Consider the following 18,110-nt stretch of genomic DNA (forward strand, 5'->3'; position numbering starts at 1 on the left):
GCTTATAGCCAAGATCAAAATTCATCACAAGAACAAATACTAAGAACTATAACTGGCAAAAATTCACTTTTCTGGGTCTCAGAGGAGGCTTATGTGATGTGGAAAAAGACAGATTTCACTTGCATAAAATTGTTCAATATTGATACATCTTTAGATATTTCTTGGTATATGTAATCTTTCCTGTCTGAAGACTAAGTATGTCAATGTGTTTTGGCAGTTTGTCACCATCTATGAAGGATCAAAACATATGGCCAGCAGTGCACGTCTTCCAAAGGAACATGTTTCAGGTATGAAATGCTCTAAACTTTTAACCATCAGTGAAATAAAGCACTTCTTAATATTATTGTAAATCAAAAAGTTTTATCATTGATCTTTCCAACATGAGTGACCTGTTTCTTGCTTATTTTTAATACGCAATTGGAATAATATCCATACCATTTGTATAAAAATCTACAGGTTATTACATAAATTGTCTTTAGACACCAAGGGACAACAGATGGTGTGACTAGCATTTGTTAGTTTGTTAGACTAGCTATTCACACACTATGAAAAAATAAAGTGGAAATAATTGAAGAGAAAAACTATAACAAGTGCTCGAAAGTTATATAGCTGCTGTGCTACAAAGAGCCCTGTGATTTTTTTTTTTTAAAGGGGGAAGGTGGCTACAGTCATTCAGTAGCAATACTGTTCACATGAATGTATTTCTTCCAGACCAAGGTGGATGATGTAATAAAGATGTTGTAAGTGGGCCAGTGGAGCTACCATGAGGCATTGGCCATTGAAATATGCTAGATTCTTAGCAGCCTTCTCAGAGCTTGCTTTTTTAAATGAGAAATTAAATATGGATAGTGAAAGATTCCCAACTTTGGAAAGTTATAGGTAGTGCATTAAGTAAAATATTATGAGTTATCAATCATAAATTGATACATTTTCTTTCATACTCAAGTTATTAATAGCTGGCACCAAAAACTAAATCTTAATACTGACATTTTCATTTTCTATGCAGTGTATCTTACAAGACAAAGAAATATACCCATAAACTTTCAAAAGGAAACGTGTGCAAAATAGGAGAGAAATGACAGCATTTTAGTATATTTGTGCTTTTACCTGAGAACTACAAACTAGAATTCATGTACAGAGCATTGAGATATATCTCCCTGTTCAGCTCATTAGGTATTTTCAAATAGTTTTCAGGACAGATAAGAGGTGGACTTCACACAGCTACCTAGAGATGCCTCAGGTTACTAAACCCTGAAAGATAAAAATCATTGCATTGTATTGCCTGCTTATGCTCATTTTACCTGTATGATCCTAGGGCAAGGTCTTTGACCTCACAAAAGTTGATCAGCCAATGAAGACATTGCTGTGCAAAATTCCTTCAGGAGACCATAATAGATCAAATGAAAACATGCCAGCAGTGCTTTGTCTTTCACAGATTATTTTACAAATGCCAGTTTCTGAATTCTAGATCGCTATTGTAATGTAACTGCTTTTACTAATATCTTTTCCCACAGAAGTGCCCAGGAGTAGTATTTCCAAACAAGGGTCCAAAGTGCTGGCAAAAGTATCTTCAACTCTATCAAAGGTGTTCTCCCGATCGAGCGGCAGTATTCCTAAATCCTCCTCACCACCTCACCAGGATAAGTGTTGAAGCTTCTCCACATGATAAAATTGTGATTCTCTATAAAATAAAATGATATTTAAAGTAGAACATATCATCCAATTATTATAGTAAATGGATTGTTTCTGTTTAAATCTTAGAAGATATATCATAATGTTTAGCATGTAGGTGACAAAACTAATATGAGTTATACAACACAATTATGAAAAAGACTTCACTGTCTAAGGCACGTTCAGATAGTTCATGTTTCAACAAATTATACAGTTCATCACCTATGAAGTGTTTTTTGCAAACTTCTATCTTTATCACTAGAAAGTTAGAAAAAAATGAAGGTGATGCCCTAGCTAGGTTTCTGTTGGAAAAAAAAAAAAAAACATTATAACCAAAAACAACTTGGGATGGAAAATATTTATTATACCTTATAAACTTTCAGGTAACAGTCCATCATACAAGGAAGTTAGGGACAGGAACCAGGAGACAGAAACTGCAACAGATCCGTGAAGCATTGTTTCTCCCTGACTCAGTCTTTGTGGCTTACTTAACCTATTTTCTTATCCAGACAAGGACCAAAAGCCTATTAGTAGTACTTTCCACAGTGATCCACTGGGTCCATCCATACCAAGTATTAATCAAGACTTCATTCACTACAGATTATGTTACAGAGACATTTTCTTAGCTAACTTTCCCTCTTCTCAGTTATGTCTAGGTTTGTGTTGAGTTAACATAAACTTACTGACACAGGAAAAAAGTATTTAGATTTAAAAAATAAAATTATTGATGCTAAATTTATTAATAATAAGTAAAAGAAGAAATTTGGAGAAAGAAAATATAATGACACTGTATACAAGAATTGTATGAGTCCTGGAATCAATTAAAGGCAAATTGCTTGGCATTCCTGTGAGAGATTTTTTTTTTTTTTTTTTTTTTTTTGGTCAGATAATTTGAGCAAATAGAGCCACTCTAAATTGTGGGTAGCCCACATAAAATATGGCAGGAAGCTTTGATTTTGCCTGCTTGCCATTACTTATTCTTGCTGGCAAGTTCATCTGTTTCATCCTTGCTACGGCTGCATTTGTTCTTTGACATTAGGGCTTAGTTCCAGGCTTACAATGTAGAATGCAGACATGGGCCTCTCCTGGAATGTTATGATAATTTTTGGAGGATCTTTTCATCGATATTCATTAAACAAGTGGATTGCTGTTTTTAAGAATCTTTGCTGAACATGGTGTGATAAAATGTGATAGTAACCGATAACAAGAAGCACTCTGGTAAACCCACAAATCCATCGAAACTGAGCAAAATTCTCTTCAACAATGACTGAGTGAAAGAGAAAATAAGATGTATTTTAAAGATAATTTGAGAAAAATTAAAATGAGAACATTGTAAATCAGACCTGGTTGATTTAAAAGAATACTAAAGGGGAATTTTACACAGATAATTGTCACCAATTAAAAATATATAAAAAAGCTGAGAAAAGCATCAATTTATCTCTCAATGATTCAGAAAAATAAGTACAAATTAATCCCAAAATTATCATAAAGAAGGAAATACAGATATAAGATCAGAAATAATTCATATAGATAACAAAAGTCAACATATAAAAAGTTTCTTTGAAAAAATAAACTCCTTACTACAAAGGCGTGTTTTTGGTTCCCTGACCTTGGATACGTAAGAAGTAAGAATCAGAGGCAAAGAAATGAGGTGGATTTGGAAAGGTCTGGGACCAGCTTGCCCCTGGCAGGCTCATGAACAACCATGCCACAAAGGAGTGATGAAAAAAAGAAAAAAAGAAAAAAGAAACTCCTACCTAACATAAGAAATAAGACACAAATGAAATAAGAGGATTATAAAAGATGTATCAGAAGCAAAAAACAATCATAAGCCATTATGAACAATGCTGTATAACAGATTGGGGGAAAGAGGTATATGAAACTGTCAAATAAGAATCAAACTGAAGTTAAAAATGTAGACAAATAACAAATTTCAATTAAAAAAATCCCATAGAAAGGCCTACTAGCCTATGCCTTCATAGATGTAGCCTGCCAGTACTCAAAGAATATTTAGTAGCAATTATCCCTAAACATTTCTAAAGTATAAAAATGTTGGGGGCCGACTTTTAGCAGAAAGCAGCTATCAGCTTTGCAGCCATCTTGAGCCATATACCCTGACATGTGACTTGGATTACAATAGCCTACAACAGCTGAGCGCACTCCGATAATCTTGGTTTAGATACCTTGAGATTAAATGTGCGTGAGATTAAAGGTGTGTGACTTAAGAGTATGACTTAGAAGTGTAGAGATCAGATTTAGAGACAAGACCTAAGGGCATGATTAAAGGTGTAACTTAGAGGCTTGGCTTAGAAGTAAGACATATAAAAGGCAGAGACAGACAGTAGAGAATCAGACATTAGGGAGACACAGAAAAGAGAAGGAGACACTTCAGAGAGTACAACTTGGAGTAGGAATTAGGCATTAGGTAGCAGGCACTTGGAAGAGAACTTGGAAGAAAAAACTTGGAACTTGGAGGCACTAGGGACTAGGAACTAGGGACTAGGAGCTCAAGACTTGGGACTTGGAGAGAAGAAGAGAGACTGAAGAATAAACGGGATTGAAACACACTCTGTCTGGTCTCCATCCTCGAGTCTATCCTCACTCTCTCTTGCTGAACCCCGACCCGACCAGCGGACTGGAGCGGCAGCTTGGGCCAGGATACAGTGGCCGCCCAAATGTGGGTCGGCCCGGGCCTCAACATTTTGCTTGGGCCGCGACATTTTTTGGCCGCCCCAACGTGGGGCTAGTGTGGACCCCAACATAAAAATATAAATACTTCCATGCTCACTTTATAAGACTATTGTAATCCTGTTAAATAAAGTCCCAACGAGACAGTCATTAATTTTCTATTTAAAATTTGCACTCTAATTATAAAGAATAAACTTTATTAACAGACAAGTGGTAGATATATTACTATATTAAATTTTAAATTGATAATATAAATTTTGAGCATAAATTACCAAATTGTACATTTTCCAGTATCATAAAGAAAAACTCTGGTCTTCACTGCATGTTGCTATTTGTCAGGGTTTACAAGAATCTTAGTGACTGAATCTTACAACATTTCTGTGAGTTACATTGTTTAATACAGTGCCATCTGAGGCCAAGAGAGGGCATTGAATCGTCTGAAACTGCTTTTATAGAAGGTGTGGGCTGCTGTGTGGGTACTGGGAATCAAACTGGGTCATTGGGAAAAACAGCAAGTGCTCTTAACCACAAAATCATCTCTCTAGCCTTTGTTTCTTCCTTTTTTACCGTTTAATTATCATGATCCCTTTTTTACAGTACAGCAGCAAAGCTTACAATTGTTACTAACCACAGATATACAGTCAAAAAGTATACATTTAATAAAAAATTGATATATATGAAAATTTTCATATATATATGTATATATATATATATATATATATATATATATATATATATATCAATACAAACTAGCCAGCTACACTTGATTCAGCATATCAAATGCCTTTGCTTAAGTAAATAAAAAATTAATAATTTCATTTAGAAGTTTCTAGAGTCATAGAAATGTTTTATTTCTTTTCAAAGGGTATCATACTATCATATGGGCACTAAAAAGTTTCTTTTTTGCTATTGTAGAAATTATTCAATTCCTGGTTAAACAATACAAGTGGCCTTATATTTATAATAAGCCTTAATCAGCACTAGAGTTGGGCAGATGTCTACCCTCTATGCTATTACAATCTACTTTTCTCAGGATCCCAAGTTATTACTTACTATGTTCCATGTGGGCTGCTCTTAACTCCAATTGCCAAGCCTTCATGGCCATGATTTTAAAACTTTTATCCCATGTCTTCTTCTCTTATCTCAACTTTCCTTTCTCCACCTGGTGATTCTTCTCCTACATGAAGCCTGGGAATCCCAAACCTGCACTGTGTCTCTTCTGCCCAACTATTGGCTGTCAGCATCATTATCTAACAATAGTTCTAACTTAAGAAGCAAAGTCACATAGTACATGCAGATTCTCTTCTGCCTGGGAGCAACCAGGCCTAGGGGGCCAGTATTTATCAACAATATATAACAAAAGATGACCTCAACATTTTTCTAATTTTTTTTAATATTATTCACCCCTCTCCATCACTCCCTTCCACTGTTATTGCTTGGCCATTCTCTCAGTCTCTGCTCTCTCTCAGGTCCCTGTATTTACTTGTATCCAGGATAAATTTGGGGTTGAAAGCTTTGTGGATTCAAAGGGTTGGTGTCCTTTTTGCTGCACTGAAGTTCCTGCATGACTATAGGTATCCTCTTTAGGTTCCATATCATCAATGCTGTGAATCTCAGTACGATCATGATCATTGATCCCTGGACACCTCTCCTATCCCAGGTCTCCAGCATGTCCTCTACATGGCCCATACCTCCCCACCCACACCAGTTGTAGATTTGAATTTATTTGTATGGACATCTGGCCATCTATCCTGATCCTGAACACCCCATTCCATTCCTCATCACATCCAGTTTCCTGGCACCATCTGCCTCCTACAACTACTTTATTCCTGCTTCTAAGTGAGATTCAAGCATCTTCACTTGCCTTCTTTAGCATCTTTGTGTCTGTGGAATACAGTGTAGGATCCTGGATTTTATGGCTAATATCCATTTATAAATGAGTACATACAATGCATGTCCTTGGGGGCTGAGTTACCTCACTCAGGATGATAGTCTCAAGTTCCATCCAGTCCCTGCAAAATTCATGAAGTCTTTGTTTTTAATAGCTTAATATTAGCACATTGTGTAGATGTACCATATTTCTTCATCCATTCTTCAGTTGAGGGACATTTAGTTTGTTTCCAATTTATGGCTATTACAAATAAAAATGCTATGAGCATAGCTAAGCAAGTGTCTTTGTGGTATGGTGGGTTATCTTTTCGGTATATTCCCAGGAGTAGTATAGCTGGGTCTTCAGGTAGAACTATTCCATTTTCTAGAAAATGCCAAATTGATTTCCAAAGTGGTTGTACAAGTTTGCACTCGCACCAGCAGTGAAGAACTGATCCCAGTGCTCGACATCCTTGACATCATGTGCTATCTCTTGAGTTTTTTATCTTAGCCATTCTGCTGGGAGTAAGATGGAACCTGAGAGTTGTTTTGATTTGCATTTCCGTGATGACTAAGGACTTTGAACCTTTCTTTAAGTGCTCCTCAGTTGTTCAAGATTCCTCTGTTGAAAATTCTGTTTAGTTCTAGAACCGATTTTTTAATTGGATGATTGGAGTTGTTATCTAACTTTTTGAGTTCTTTGTAAATTTTGGATATTATGTAGGGTTGTTGAAGATCTTTTCACAATCTGTCCGCTGCCCTTTCATCCTATTGACAGTGTCTTTTGCATTTCAAAAGCTTTACAGTTTCATGAGGTCTCATATTCATCAAGTGTTGGTCTTAGATCCAGAGCCATTGGTACTATGTTAAGGAAATTTTCTCCTGTACCAATGAGTTAAAAAATATTCCCCATTTTCTGTTCCATTAGATGTAGTCTATCTGGATTTATGTTGAGGTTATTGATTCACTTGGACTTCAGTTTTGCAGGGCTTGAGGTCATGAATAGTGATACCTCTGGAAATTCTTTTACTCAGGATTGTTTTAGCTATCCTGGGTTTTGTTTTTTTTTTTTTTTTTTTTCCCATAAGAAGTTGAGAATTGCTCTATCAAGGTCTGTAAAGAATTGTGTTGGAATTGTGATGAAAATTGCATTGAATCTGTAAATTAATTTTGGTAAAATGGCTATTTTCACTGTTAATAATTCCAATCCATGAACATGGAGATTTTTCCATCTTCTGATAGCCTCAGTTTTTTTCTTCAGTGACTTGAAGTTCTTGTCATCTAGATATTTCCCCTGTTTAGTTATAGTTACACCAAGATATTTTATATTATTCATGGCTGTTGTAAAGGATGCTGTTTCTTTTTTTGGCCCATTTACCATTTGTAAAAAAAAGGGCTACTGGTTTCTTTGAGTCAATTTTGTATCCAGCTACTTTGCAGAAAGTGTTTATCAGCTGTACGAGTTCTCTAGTAGAATTTTTGGGTCACTTATGCATACTATCATATCATCTGCAAATAAAAATACTTGGACTTCTCCCTTTCCAATTTGTATAATCTTGATCTCAACTTGCCTTATTACTCTGGCTAGAACTTCAAGTAATATACTGAATAGATGGGAAGAGAGTGGGCAACATTGTCTTGTCCCTGATTGTAGTTGAATTACTTTAAGTTTTTCTCCATTTAATTTGATGTTGGCTACTGGCTTGCTATACATTATTTTTTTTTTTTTAATTTTTAGGTACATGCCTTGTAGTACAGATTACTCTAAGACTTTTAACATGAAAGGGTGTTGAATTTTGTCAAACGATTTTTCAGCATTTAAAAGATAATCATGTCATTTTTTCCCTTCAGTTTATTTATATGGTGGCTTTTTGTATATTGTACCATCCATGTATCCTGGAATGAAGCCTGATCATGATGCCGTTTTTGATGTGTTCCTGAGTTCAGTTTGTGATTATTTTATTGAGTATTTTTGCATCAATGTTTATAAGAGAAGTTGGTCTGAAATTCTTTCCTTGTTGAGTCTTTGTGTAGTTTTTGTATCAGAGTGACTGTTGCTTCAGTGAATGAGTTTGGCATTGTTACTTTTGTTTCCTTTTTGTGGAATAGTTTCATGAGTATTGCTATTGGCTCTTTTTGAAAGTCTTGTTGAATTTGACACTAAATACATCTGGCCCTAGGAGATGTTTTATGACTGTCTCTATTTCCTTAGGGATTATAGTGTTGTTTAAATAGCTTACCTCATCTTAATTTAACTTTGGTAAGTGGTATCTGTCTAGAAAATCATCCATTTCATTAAGATTTTCCAATTATGTAGAGTACAGGCTTTTGAAGTAAGACCTAATGGTTACTTGACTACCTCAGTGTTGTTATGTCTCCTGTTTCATTTCTCTTTCTCCACATCTTCGCTAGCATCTGCTGTCACCTGAGGTTTTGATCTTAGCCATTCTGACTGGTGTGAGGTAGAATCTCAGGGTGATTTTGGTTTGCATTTCCCTGCTGACTAAGGATGTTGAACATTTCTTTAGGTGTTTCTCAGCCATTCAGGTTTCCTCAGTTGAGAATTCTTTGTTTAGCTCTGTTCCCCATTTTTAAATAGGGTTATTTGGAGTCTAGCTTCTTGAGTTCTTTGTACATATTAGATATTAGCCCTCTATCGAATGTAGGATTGTTAAATATCTTTTTCTGATTTATTGGTTGCCTTTTTGTCCTATTGACAGTGTGCTTTGTCTTACAGAAGCTTTGCAATTTTATGAGGTCCTATTGGGTGATTCTTGATCTTAGGGCATAAGCCATTGATGTTGCGTTAAGGAAATTTGTTCCCTGTGCCCATGTGTTCGAGGCTCTTCCCCAAATTCTCTTCTATTAGATTCAGTGTATCTGGTTTTATATGAAAATCTTTGATCCACTGGACTTTAGCTTTGTACAGGGAGATAAGAATCGATTGATTTGCATTCTTCTACATGTTTACTGCCAGTTGAACCAGCAGCATTTGTTGAAAATGCTGTCTATATTCCTCTGGATAGTTTTAGCTCCTTTGACAAAGATGAAGGTGACCATAGGTGTGTGGGTTCATTTCTGATTTTCTTTATTTTGATACTGTCTCTTCATCTTTCAGTTAGTTTGGCTAAGGGTTTGTCTATCTTATTGAGTTCCTCAAAAAAAAAAAAAAAAAAAAAAAAAAAAAAACTCTAAACTTCATTGATTCTGTGTATTGTTTTCTTTATTTCTGACTGGTTGAGTTCAGCCTTTTCCTTAGTTATTTCCTACCTTGTTCTCATCTTTCGTGTGCTCACTTCCATTTTGTTCTGTTTTTGTTTGTTTGTTTTTTGTTTTATTTTGTTTTGTTTTGTTTTGGCCGTCAGCTGTACTTTTACATTGCTGACAGAAAAACATATGAAGGAACTTAGGACCATGAGCTTTGCTCTTAGCACCGCTTTCATTGTGTCTCATAAATTTAGGTGTGCTACGCCCTCATTTTCATCGAATTCTGGAAAGTCTTTCATTTCTTTATTTCTTCCATGACCCAGAAATCATTGAGTCGAGAGTTGTTCAACTTCCATGAGTGTGTAGGCTTTCTGTTGTTTCTGTTGTTGTTGTTGTTGTTGAAGTTCAACTTTAATCCATGATGATCTGGTAACCTACAAAGCATTATTTTAATTTTCTCATATCTGTTGAAGCTTGCTTTGTGACCAACTTTGTGGTCAGTTTTGAAGAAGGATCCATGATGTGCTGAGAAGAAACAATATTCCTTTGTGTTTGGATGAAATATTCTGTAGATGTTTGTTAGGTCCATTTGATTCATAATATCTGATAGTTTCATTATTTCTCTGTTTAGGTTTTCTTCTGGATGACCCATCAGTTGGTGAGAGTGGAGTATTGAAGTCTCCTACTATTAATATGTGGGGTTCAATTTAATGTGTGGGGTATGATTTAAGCGTTAGCAATGTTTCTTTTACAAATGTGGGTGCCCTTGTTTTGGGGGCATAGATGTTCAGAGTTGTTTTTTGATGAGTAAGAAGTGTCCTCTCCTGTTTCTTTTGATTAATTTTGGTTGAAAGTCTATTGTATTAGGTATTAGAATAACAACTCCAGCATGCTTCTTAGATCCTTTTGCTTGGAAAACTTTTTTCTAGGCCTTTACTCAGGGGTAATAGCTATCTTTATTCTTAAGATATATTTCTTGTATGCAGCAGAATGATAGATAATGTTTTCACATTCATTCTGTTAGCCTGTGTCTTTTATTGGGGAATTTAGTCCACTGATGTTGAGAGTTATTAATGACCAGTGATTATTTTGATGTTGGTGGAGTTAGTGTGTGTGTGTGTGTGTGTGTGTGTGTGTGTGTGTGTGAGAGAGAGAGAGAGAGAGAGAGAGAGAGAGAGAGAGAGAGAGAGAGTATCCCTTGTTTTTGCTGGTATAGAATTAATTATTTGCTGTGTTTTCTTGGATATAATTATTCTTCTTGGGTTGGAGAGTTTTTTTTTTTCTAATATTTTCTGTAGGACTAGATTTGTGGATAGATATTGTTTGAGTTTGAATTTGTCTTAAAATATCTTGTTTTCTCCATCTATGGTGATTAAGAAATTTGTTGAGTATAGTAGTCTAGGTTGGCATTTGTGGATTTCAGCGGTTGTAAGACATCTCTCCCTGCCCTTCTAGCTTTTAGAGTCTCTGTTGAGAAGTCACCTGTAATTCTGATAAGTCTGCCTTTATATGTTTCCTGGTTTTTTACCATTGCTGCTTTTAATATTCTTTCTTTGTTATGTAAATTTTGTGTTTTAATTATTATGTGGTTGGAGGATTTTCTTTTCTAGTCCAGTCTAATCGATGTTCTTTAAGCTTCTTGTATGTTTATAGGCATCTCTTTCTTTATGTTAATAAAGTTTTCTTCTATGATTTTGTTGAAAATATTTTCTGAGCCTTAGAGCTGAGACTCTTCCTTCTTCTATTCCTATTATTCTTAGGTTAGGTTTTATCACGGTAACTGAAATTTCTTGGATGTTATGTGTCTAAAATTTTTTAGATTTAACATTTTCTTTGACTGCTGTATCAATTTCTTCTCTTCTATCTTTTATGTCTAAGATTGTCTCTTCCATCTCTTGTATTCTGTTGCTGATACTTGTATCTGTTGTTCCTGTCTTCTTTTCTAAATTTTCCATCTCCAGAATTCCCTCAGTTTGTGTTTGCTGTATTTTTATTTTCATTTTTAGGTCTGAGCAGTTTTATTGATTTCCTTCATCTTTTTAATTGTATTTTTTAAGGGATTTGTTTGTTTCCTCTTTAAAGACCTCTACCTGTTTGATTGTATTTTCCTGTATTTCTTTAAGAGATTTAATCACTTTCTCTTTAAGGCCTTTATCATCTTTATAAAATTGGATTTAAGATCATCTTCTTGTATTTTGACTGTGTTATGATATCCAGGGCTTGCTGTAGTAGGGTAACTGTTCTCTGAAACTGTCACATTGCCTTGGCTTCCGTTGATTGTGTTCTTTCAAGGACCTTTAGCCTTCTGGACAGCTTTGGTCCCTGGATGTCCTTTGCATGGTAATTATTGTGAGGGGGCTTAACTTGATGGTCCTAGTGTGGCAAGCTTCTGATGGGTATCCTTGGGCTGTAGGGTTCTGGAGCAGCAGATCTGATAAAAGTAGAGAAAGAGAGTTATTGGAAAAATGGAAGTTCAGGGTGGCTAGCAGAGTGCTCAAGGCAGATTGGGGTTCCCCAGAGGACATAGGGGGAAGGAAAGATGGCTTAGGGGAGGGATTCTAACCTCTATGGTATGGGATCTACATTCTGAGGATCAAGAATTTTCTTAATCTTTAGATTCAAAGTCAATTTTTTTAATATTTTAACAAATCATTTTTAATTAATTTATGTATTCACTTTACATCCCAATATCAGACCGTCTCCCCCCCCCCCAGTACTTCCTTTCACTTCATTGTCCCCTCCACTTCTCCTATGAGGAGAACTTCCCTTTGGTATTACACCCATCCCTAGTTCCTCACCCCTGGGCACATCAGTCACTACAATACTAAGCACATCCTCTCTCACTGAGGCCAGACAATGTGGCCCAGTTATGGGAACAAGATCTGCAGACAGGCTACAAATTCAGGAACAGCATATTTCCTGGAAAAATAAAGATTAAAAAGAAAAAATTCTCATTGTCTCATTAAAACTTAATAAATAGTCTCTAAATCTGCCACCAAATCATTTCAGATTGGATTTTATACCTATAAACATTATACTTTTAGGTTATTTTTTAAATAACCTAAAAGTCCATGTTTATTTTTTAATAAATTATATTAAGTGATACCTGTGTGGTCTTGATGATTCTTATAGTGCTGTAGACAACATGGTTAACTTCTGTATACAAAGATAAATTTTCATTACAATTCACTGAAACTAAGATAATTATTAAAATAAAACGATATTTTTACATAAAACCAAAAATATTTTAATAATTTATTTAATCTCAACTTTAATAGTTTTTCAAATACAAGCCATGTTTTAAAACCCTCTTCTAATGTTTTTCTGTTGAGTAAGTAAAATGATTTTAAAGACCTTGAGAAATGAGTCTAGTTTATTATGAAATGTTATCAGCAGTATATCCACATTCAATTTGCTTCATAAAATTCCATATGATTTCCATAAGGGAAACACCAAATGATTGCAGATAAAACCTGTCAATATTTGTGTATTCTAGTTGTTACAATTTAAACTTATAAAGACTATTTGTAATGTGAATTTGTAATTTTTTCACAGTTCTTTCTCCTCCCAATAATCTATACTAAAAGGTCCAACTATAAGCATCCACTGCAGATACAATGTGTCTCAAGTTGTATTTCTATGTGGAAAACATATACATGGTAGAGAGATGGTTCAATTTGGATAGTTTATATTAATGTATGTGTGTTACATCCCAAATAGGAACATAATGCAAGTCAGTATCTATTTAGGAGAAATCTCATCCAGAAATATATATATTTCCACTACTGTTGATATTACCTTTATTCTCCTTGTACATACACACACACAAACACACACACACACACACACACACACACACACACACACACACATTTGTAAAAAATGTTCCACAATATGGTTTTGGTTTCCTTGTCAAAGATCAAGTGTTCATAGATATGTGGATTTATTTATATGAGTCTTCAATTCTATTCCATTGATCTGTCTAAAAGTGAAAGCATCTTCAACAAATGATGCTGGAGTAACTGGTGATCTGCATGTAGAAGAATGTAAATTGATCCATTTTTAGCTCAAAATTCCAAGTGGATCAAGGACCTCAATATAAAACCATATATACTGAATCTATTAGAAGAGGAAGTGAGAAATAGCTTTGAACACATTGACACATGGGAAAACTTCCTGAACAATGGCTCAGTCTTTAAGATCAACAATTGACAAATGGGACCTTATGAAACTGAAAAGCTTCTATAAGGCAAAGGACACTGTCAATGGGAAAAATGGCAGCCTACAGATTGGAAAAAGATCTTCACTAACCCTACATCTGAGAGAGGCCTAATATCCAAAATATATATTAAAAAAAATCTCAAGGAGTTAGATTCCAAAAGCCAAATAACCCAATTTAAAAATGGGATACAGAGCTAAATAGATCTTTCAACAGAGGAATCTCTCGTATGGCTGAGAAACACCTAAAGAAATGTTCCACATCCTTAATCAACAGGGAAATGCAAATCAAAACAACCCTGAGATTCCACCTTACGTAAATCAGAATGCCTAAGATCAAAAACTCAAGAGACAGTACATGCTTCCAAAGGTGTGGAGAAAGAGGAACTCTCCTCCATTGCTGATGGGTAAAACCACTCTGGAAATCAATTTGGTGATTCCTCAGAAAATTGGAAATAGCTTTACCTGAAGACCCAGCTATACCACTCCTGGGAATGTACCCAAAAGATGCTCCACCATACCACAAGGATATGTGGATGGATGGAACCAGAAAATATCATCCTGAGTGAGGTAACCCAGACCTAAAAGTAAATGCATGATACGTACTCAATGATAAATGGATATTAGCCAAAAGTTCAGAATACCCATAATACAACTCACAGACTATAAAATGTTTAACAAGAAGGAAGGCCCAAGTGTGGATAACTGAAATCCACTTAGAAAACGAACATAATAATCATGGGAGGCAGAGGGAGGGAGGAAACTGGGTGGAAGAGTGGAGGAAAGGTATGGGGGGAGACAGGAGGGATTCTCAGAGCTCCAGGAGAATGAATCAAAATATGCAATATTGAAGGTTAGTGGGCAAGGGCAACCTCTAGAAAGTTCTGGAGACATGGGATGTGAGAGGCTACCAGGACTCAATGGGGGTGGCATTAACAGAATTGTCCAACACTGGGGAAATAGAACTGGGAGAGATCACCTTCAGTAGATAGGCATGGCCCCCAGCTGAGGCAGAAGGCTATACAACTATCTTCAAAAATTTTAACCCAGAACTGTTCCAGTCTAAACGAAATGCAGGGACAAAAAATGGATTAGGGACTGAAAGATAGGATCCCACTGGGTGGGATCCATTCTATGCATGCACACCAAATCCTGACACTATTACGGAGGCCATATTGTGTTTGCAAACAGGAGCCTAGCACAGCTGTCCTCAGAGAGGCTCCATCAGAAACTGACTGAAACAAATGCAGATACTTAGAGCCAACTGGATGGAGGTCGGCTATGGAAGAGTTAGGAGAAGGACTGAAGGAGCTGAAGATTACAATCCAATAGGAAGAATAACAGTATGAACTAACCAAGATCCCTCAGAGCTCCCAGTTAGAAGCTAAAAACCAAAAAGCATACATTGACCAAGCAAGCACAGTCAGTCAACAGGGTCTCAACAACAGGAGTGAGGATTGAAAAGAAAAAGACAATTAAACAACATTATAACATGACTCCAGCCAATGCTGAGGCTGAAGCAGGTTTATTTTTTCCCCGGTTTGCTTTCATACCATTCTAGGTACTTGCAGAGAATAGGGTCAGTTCTTAGATCAAAGACAAAGTAAATCAAAGAAGGCAAAGCACAGAGAGATCACACCAGGTAGTAATCAAACAAAGCAATAAACAAAGTCCCAGAGTCACTGGATCTGAGGACTTAACAGTATTAGCAAGACAGAAAGGAAGTCACACCTGTGTTTACCTTGATCCTTGCATTAGCCCAAAAGTGAATACACTTATCTGATCTTACTTCTTCCTCCAGAGCCCAATGACAAGTACTTGCCAAATTTCTATAAGCAGCTAATTTCTATAAGCAGCATCAAAGGCTCTCCACAACACATGGGCTGGTGTTCGGGGGCACATGTGTTACAGAGGACTTCCTTGTATGGCCTCAGTCAGGAAGAATGTCATTAATCCTATGGAGACTTGATGCCTCAGGAAATTGAGATGCTTCTGGTGAGGGTGAGGTGGTGTGAGCAGGAAGGTGGGGGAGCACCCTCTCAGTGGCTTGGAGGGGAGGAAGGATGAGGTGAAGAACTCAGGGAGGGGGACTGGGAAGTGGGGCAACTTTGGAATGTAAATAAATAAAATAATAAAAAATGTTCCACAAAACTTATGGGAAATTCTGATCCTATCAAATGTTGCCATTTGATAGGTAAATAATAAATCATGGAGATGTAACATGATTTTAAATCACACACCAGATGGAAGAACTGTTCCCATCAGTCTTTTGCGAGAAGAAAAGTGTGGTACTGAAAGGCAAAATTCCAGCTATAGATTATGTAAGTTGATAATAAGAGCAGAGAACCCTCGAACCTTTGATCTAAATCCCATATGTATTGTTAACATTGTTCAAAATACTTGGAATCAGACAATTTAATTGTCCTGAAGTGTAATATGGAAAAACATGCCTCTATCTCATGTAGCCCAGTTTTAATATACAGTACTTACAAAAATTATTAGATAGTGTACAAGCAGAATGATAACATTACATTTTTTTTACCCCAAAGCATAAGCTAATAGATGTGACCTTCGGATCAAAGACTAGCCTACCTTAAAATTATTTGCCTAGATTCTTGACTCCAGTCCAGTTTAGCACTCTTAGCACAGCTGCAAGGTCAACGGACATAGAGAAAAGTATGGTTGATAGTGTGTTTTGTTATAGAAACCCAGAATGACTTTGATGACAGTCAAATCTTAGAAGATACAGAATCTAAAGATTCTCACAGTAGCAGTAGGGACAACTTTATAAATAAGCTGTTAGACACTTGCATGTCCACTTCCATGTAAATATGAAAAGCAGGATAGTTTGTCTTTCCAGCATAATATACATATTACGTTTGTCATAAGTAGTTTGTGATTTCAGGCTTTCTTTTTTAAATTTATTTTTATTGGATATTTTATTTACATTTCAGATGCCATCCCCTTTCCCCATTTCCCCTCCCTAGAAAACCCTGATTCCATCCCCCCCTTCTCCTTTTTGCTTTTATACAGTTTTTTAAATGTTAATCAAAGCCTTTATAAGTTTGGTAATACTCAATAACAAGATGCCCATACAATCAGAAGTGTAACCAAATACCCAACCTAGATATACTGACTGTCTTTGACTGGCAGAGACAGATGAACATCCACCTCCTCCATGTTCCTCATCTCTCTCTCTCTCTCTCTCTCTCTCTCTCTCTCTCTCTCTCTCTCTCTCTCTCTCTCTCTCCCTCTCTCTGTCTCTCATCACCTAGTTCCTCCTCTCCTTCTCTTTCTCCTCCTCCTCTCCCTCTCCTTAATCCTCCCACCTTAACCTTTCCTACATATCACCCTTCCTGTTAAAATAAAACTTTTCTCTAAAATACACTTAGAGCATAACTATACCAATTTGTGTCCATAAGGTAAAAGATAGTCCTAATACCCAGTCCATCATTTTGTTGACTAACCAGAACCTCTGTCATCTCTCCTAACTAAAACACTTAGTTCTGAACCTGGCTTTTTTCTTGGCTCTAGAATGAATGTCAGCTGAAAAGCATCCCCTCAAATCTTTTCTCTCAAAGTAAATAGCCAGAATTGGCTATGAGACTATAAGTCTTCAACCCCTTCAGAAATACAGAATGACTGAGTGAACTGAAATTTTGGGAAGTACAAAGCATAAGTTCTAAAACTTAGATAATTTATAGAGAATACTGAACACATAGACAATCCCTATACTACAAAACATTGGAGCATCCAATCTTCAGCCTTTTGGCCCAGGATCATCTGACAGACCTAGTGATGTAGAATTATTAAGGGCTGATTACTCTGTACTGGCAGATATAATCAGTCGACTACTCTGCAAGTGTGTCCTTTTCTGGACAGTAATTTGTCTGTAGATAATAAGAGGCAATTCTTGCCTAGTGGCTGTCTCACCACAACTAGAGTAACTCCAAAGATGCTCAATTTCTTCTTAGAATCAAAGACAGGAAGCTTTCAGGAGCAGACATGTCTCTAATCAAAATGAAAATTAATACAGAAATGTTTGTAACATCAATTCTATGGACTTCTGACGTTTTGAAAACCAGCTATCCATGTAAGGCAATCTGGACTGTTGTCTGTTAACTCCTTTCAGCTATTTCTAAATAAAATATAGAAAACACCCTAACAATAAACTCAGAGCCATGAATTTGCTATAGTCCCTTAACTCACAGGCTAACCATCTCAAATCAATTAGAAAAGTTAAAGAAAGACTGGGTTTAAGCCTTGTATTCTTAAAAGTGTTAGATAGGCACAATACCTATAAGAGTAACAATATTTATCTCACTTTTATATCAATAAGAAGCTCATGCCAATGAAAACCTTAAATTTGAAATCAAAGTAAATTTTGTACCATTTAAGAACTTATAACTTTATCTTAATAACAATTATACATATTTCTACCAATAGGTTACAGCTAT

The 18,110-nt window shown here is 36.0% G+C and overlaps 1 protein-coding gene and 1 non-coding gene across 2 annotated transcripts in view; both read left to right on the plus strand.

Moving 5' to 3' along the window:
* The window catches only part of Fsip2 (fibrous sheath interacting protein 2), a 72,395-nt gene extending 70,671 nt beyond the window's left edge, over window positions 1-1,724 (plus strand). Inside the window, exons 23-24 of the mRNA XM_034496493.2 lie at window positions 218-287; window positions 1,515-1,724. Coding sequence (XP_034352384.1) covers window positions 218-287; window positions 1,515-1,651 — 207 coding nt within the window. The 3' untranslated portion in view covers window positions 1,652-1,724. The remainder of the gene's footprint in view (window positions 1-217; window positions 288-1,514) is intronic.
* Window positions 1,725-3,245: 1,521 nt separating this feature from the next.
* On the plus strand, window positions 3,246-3,387 carry LOC117704739 (small nucleolar RNA SNORA38). The gene has a single exon (XR_004606274.1). It is a non-coding gene; the product is annotated as a small nucleolar RNA SNORA38 (small nucleolar RNA).
* The last annotated feature ends 14,723 nt before the right edge of the window (window positions 3,388-18,110 follow it).

The sequence above is a fragment of the Arvicanthis niloticus genome, chromosome 2 (assembly GCF_011762505.2).
Source record: "Arvicanthis niloticus isolate mArvNil1 chromosome 2, mArvNil1.pat.X, whole genome shotgun sequence".
Lineage (NCBI taxonomy): Eukaryota > Metazoa > Chordata > Mammalia > Rodentia > Muridae > Arvicanthis > Arvicanthis niloticus.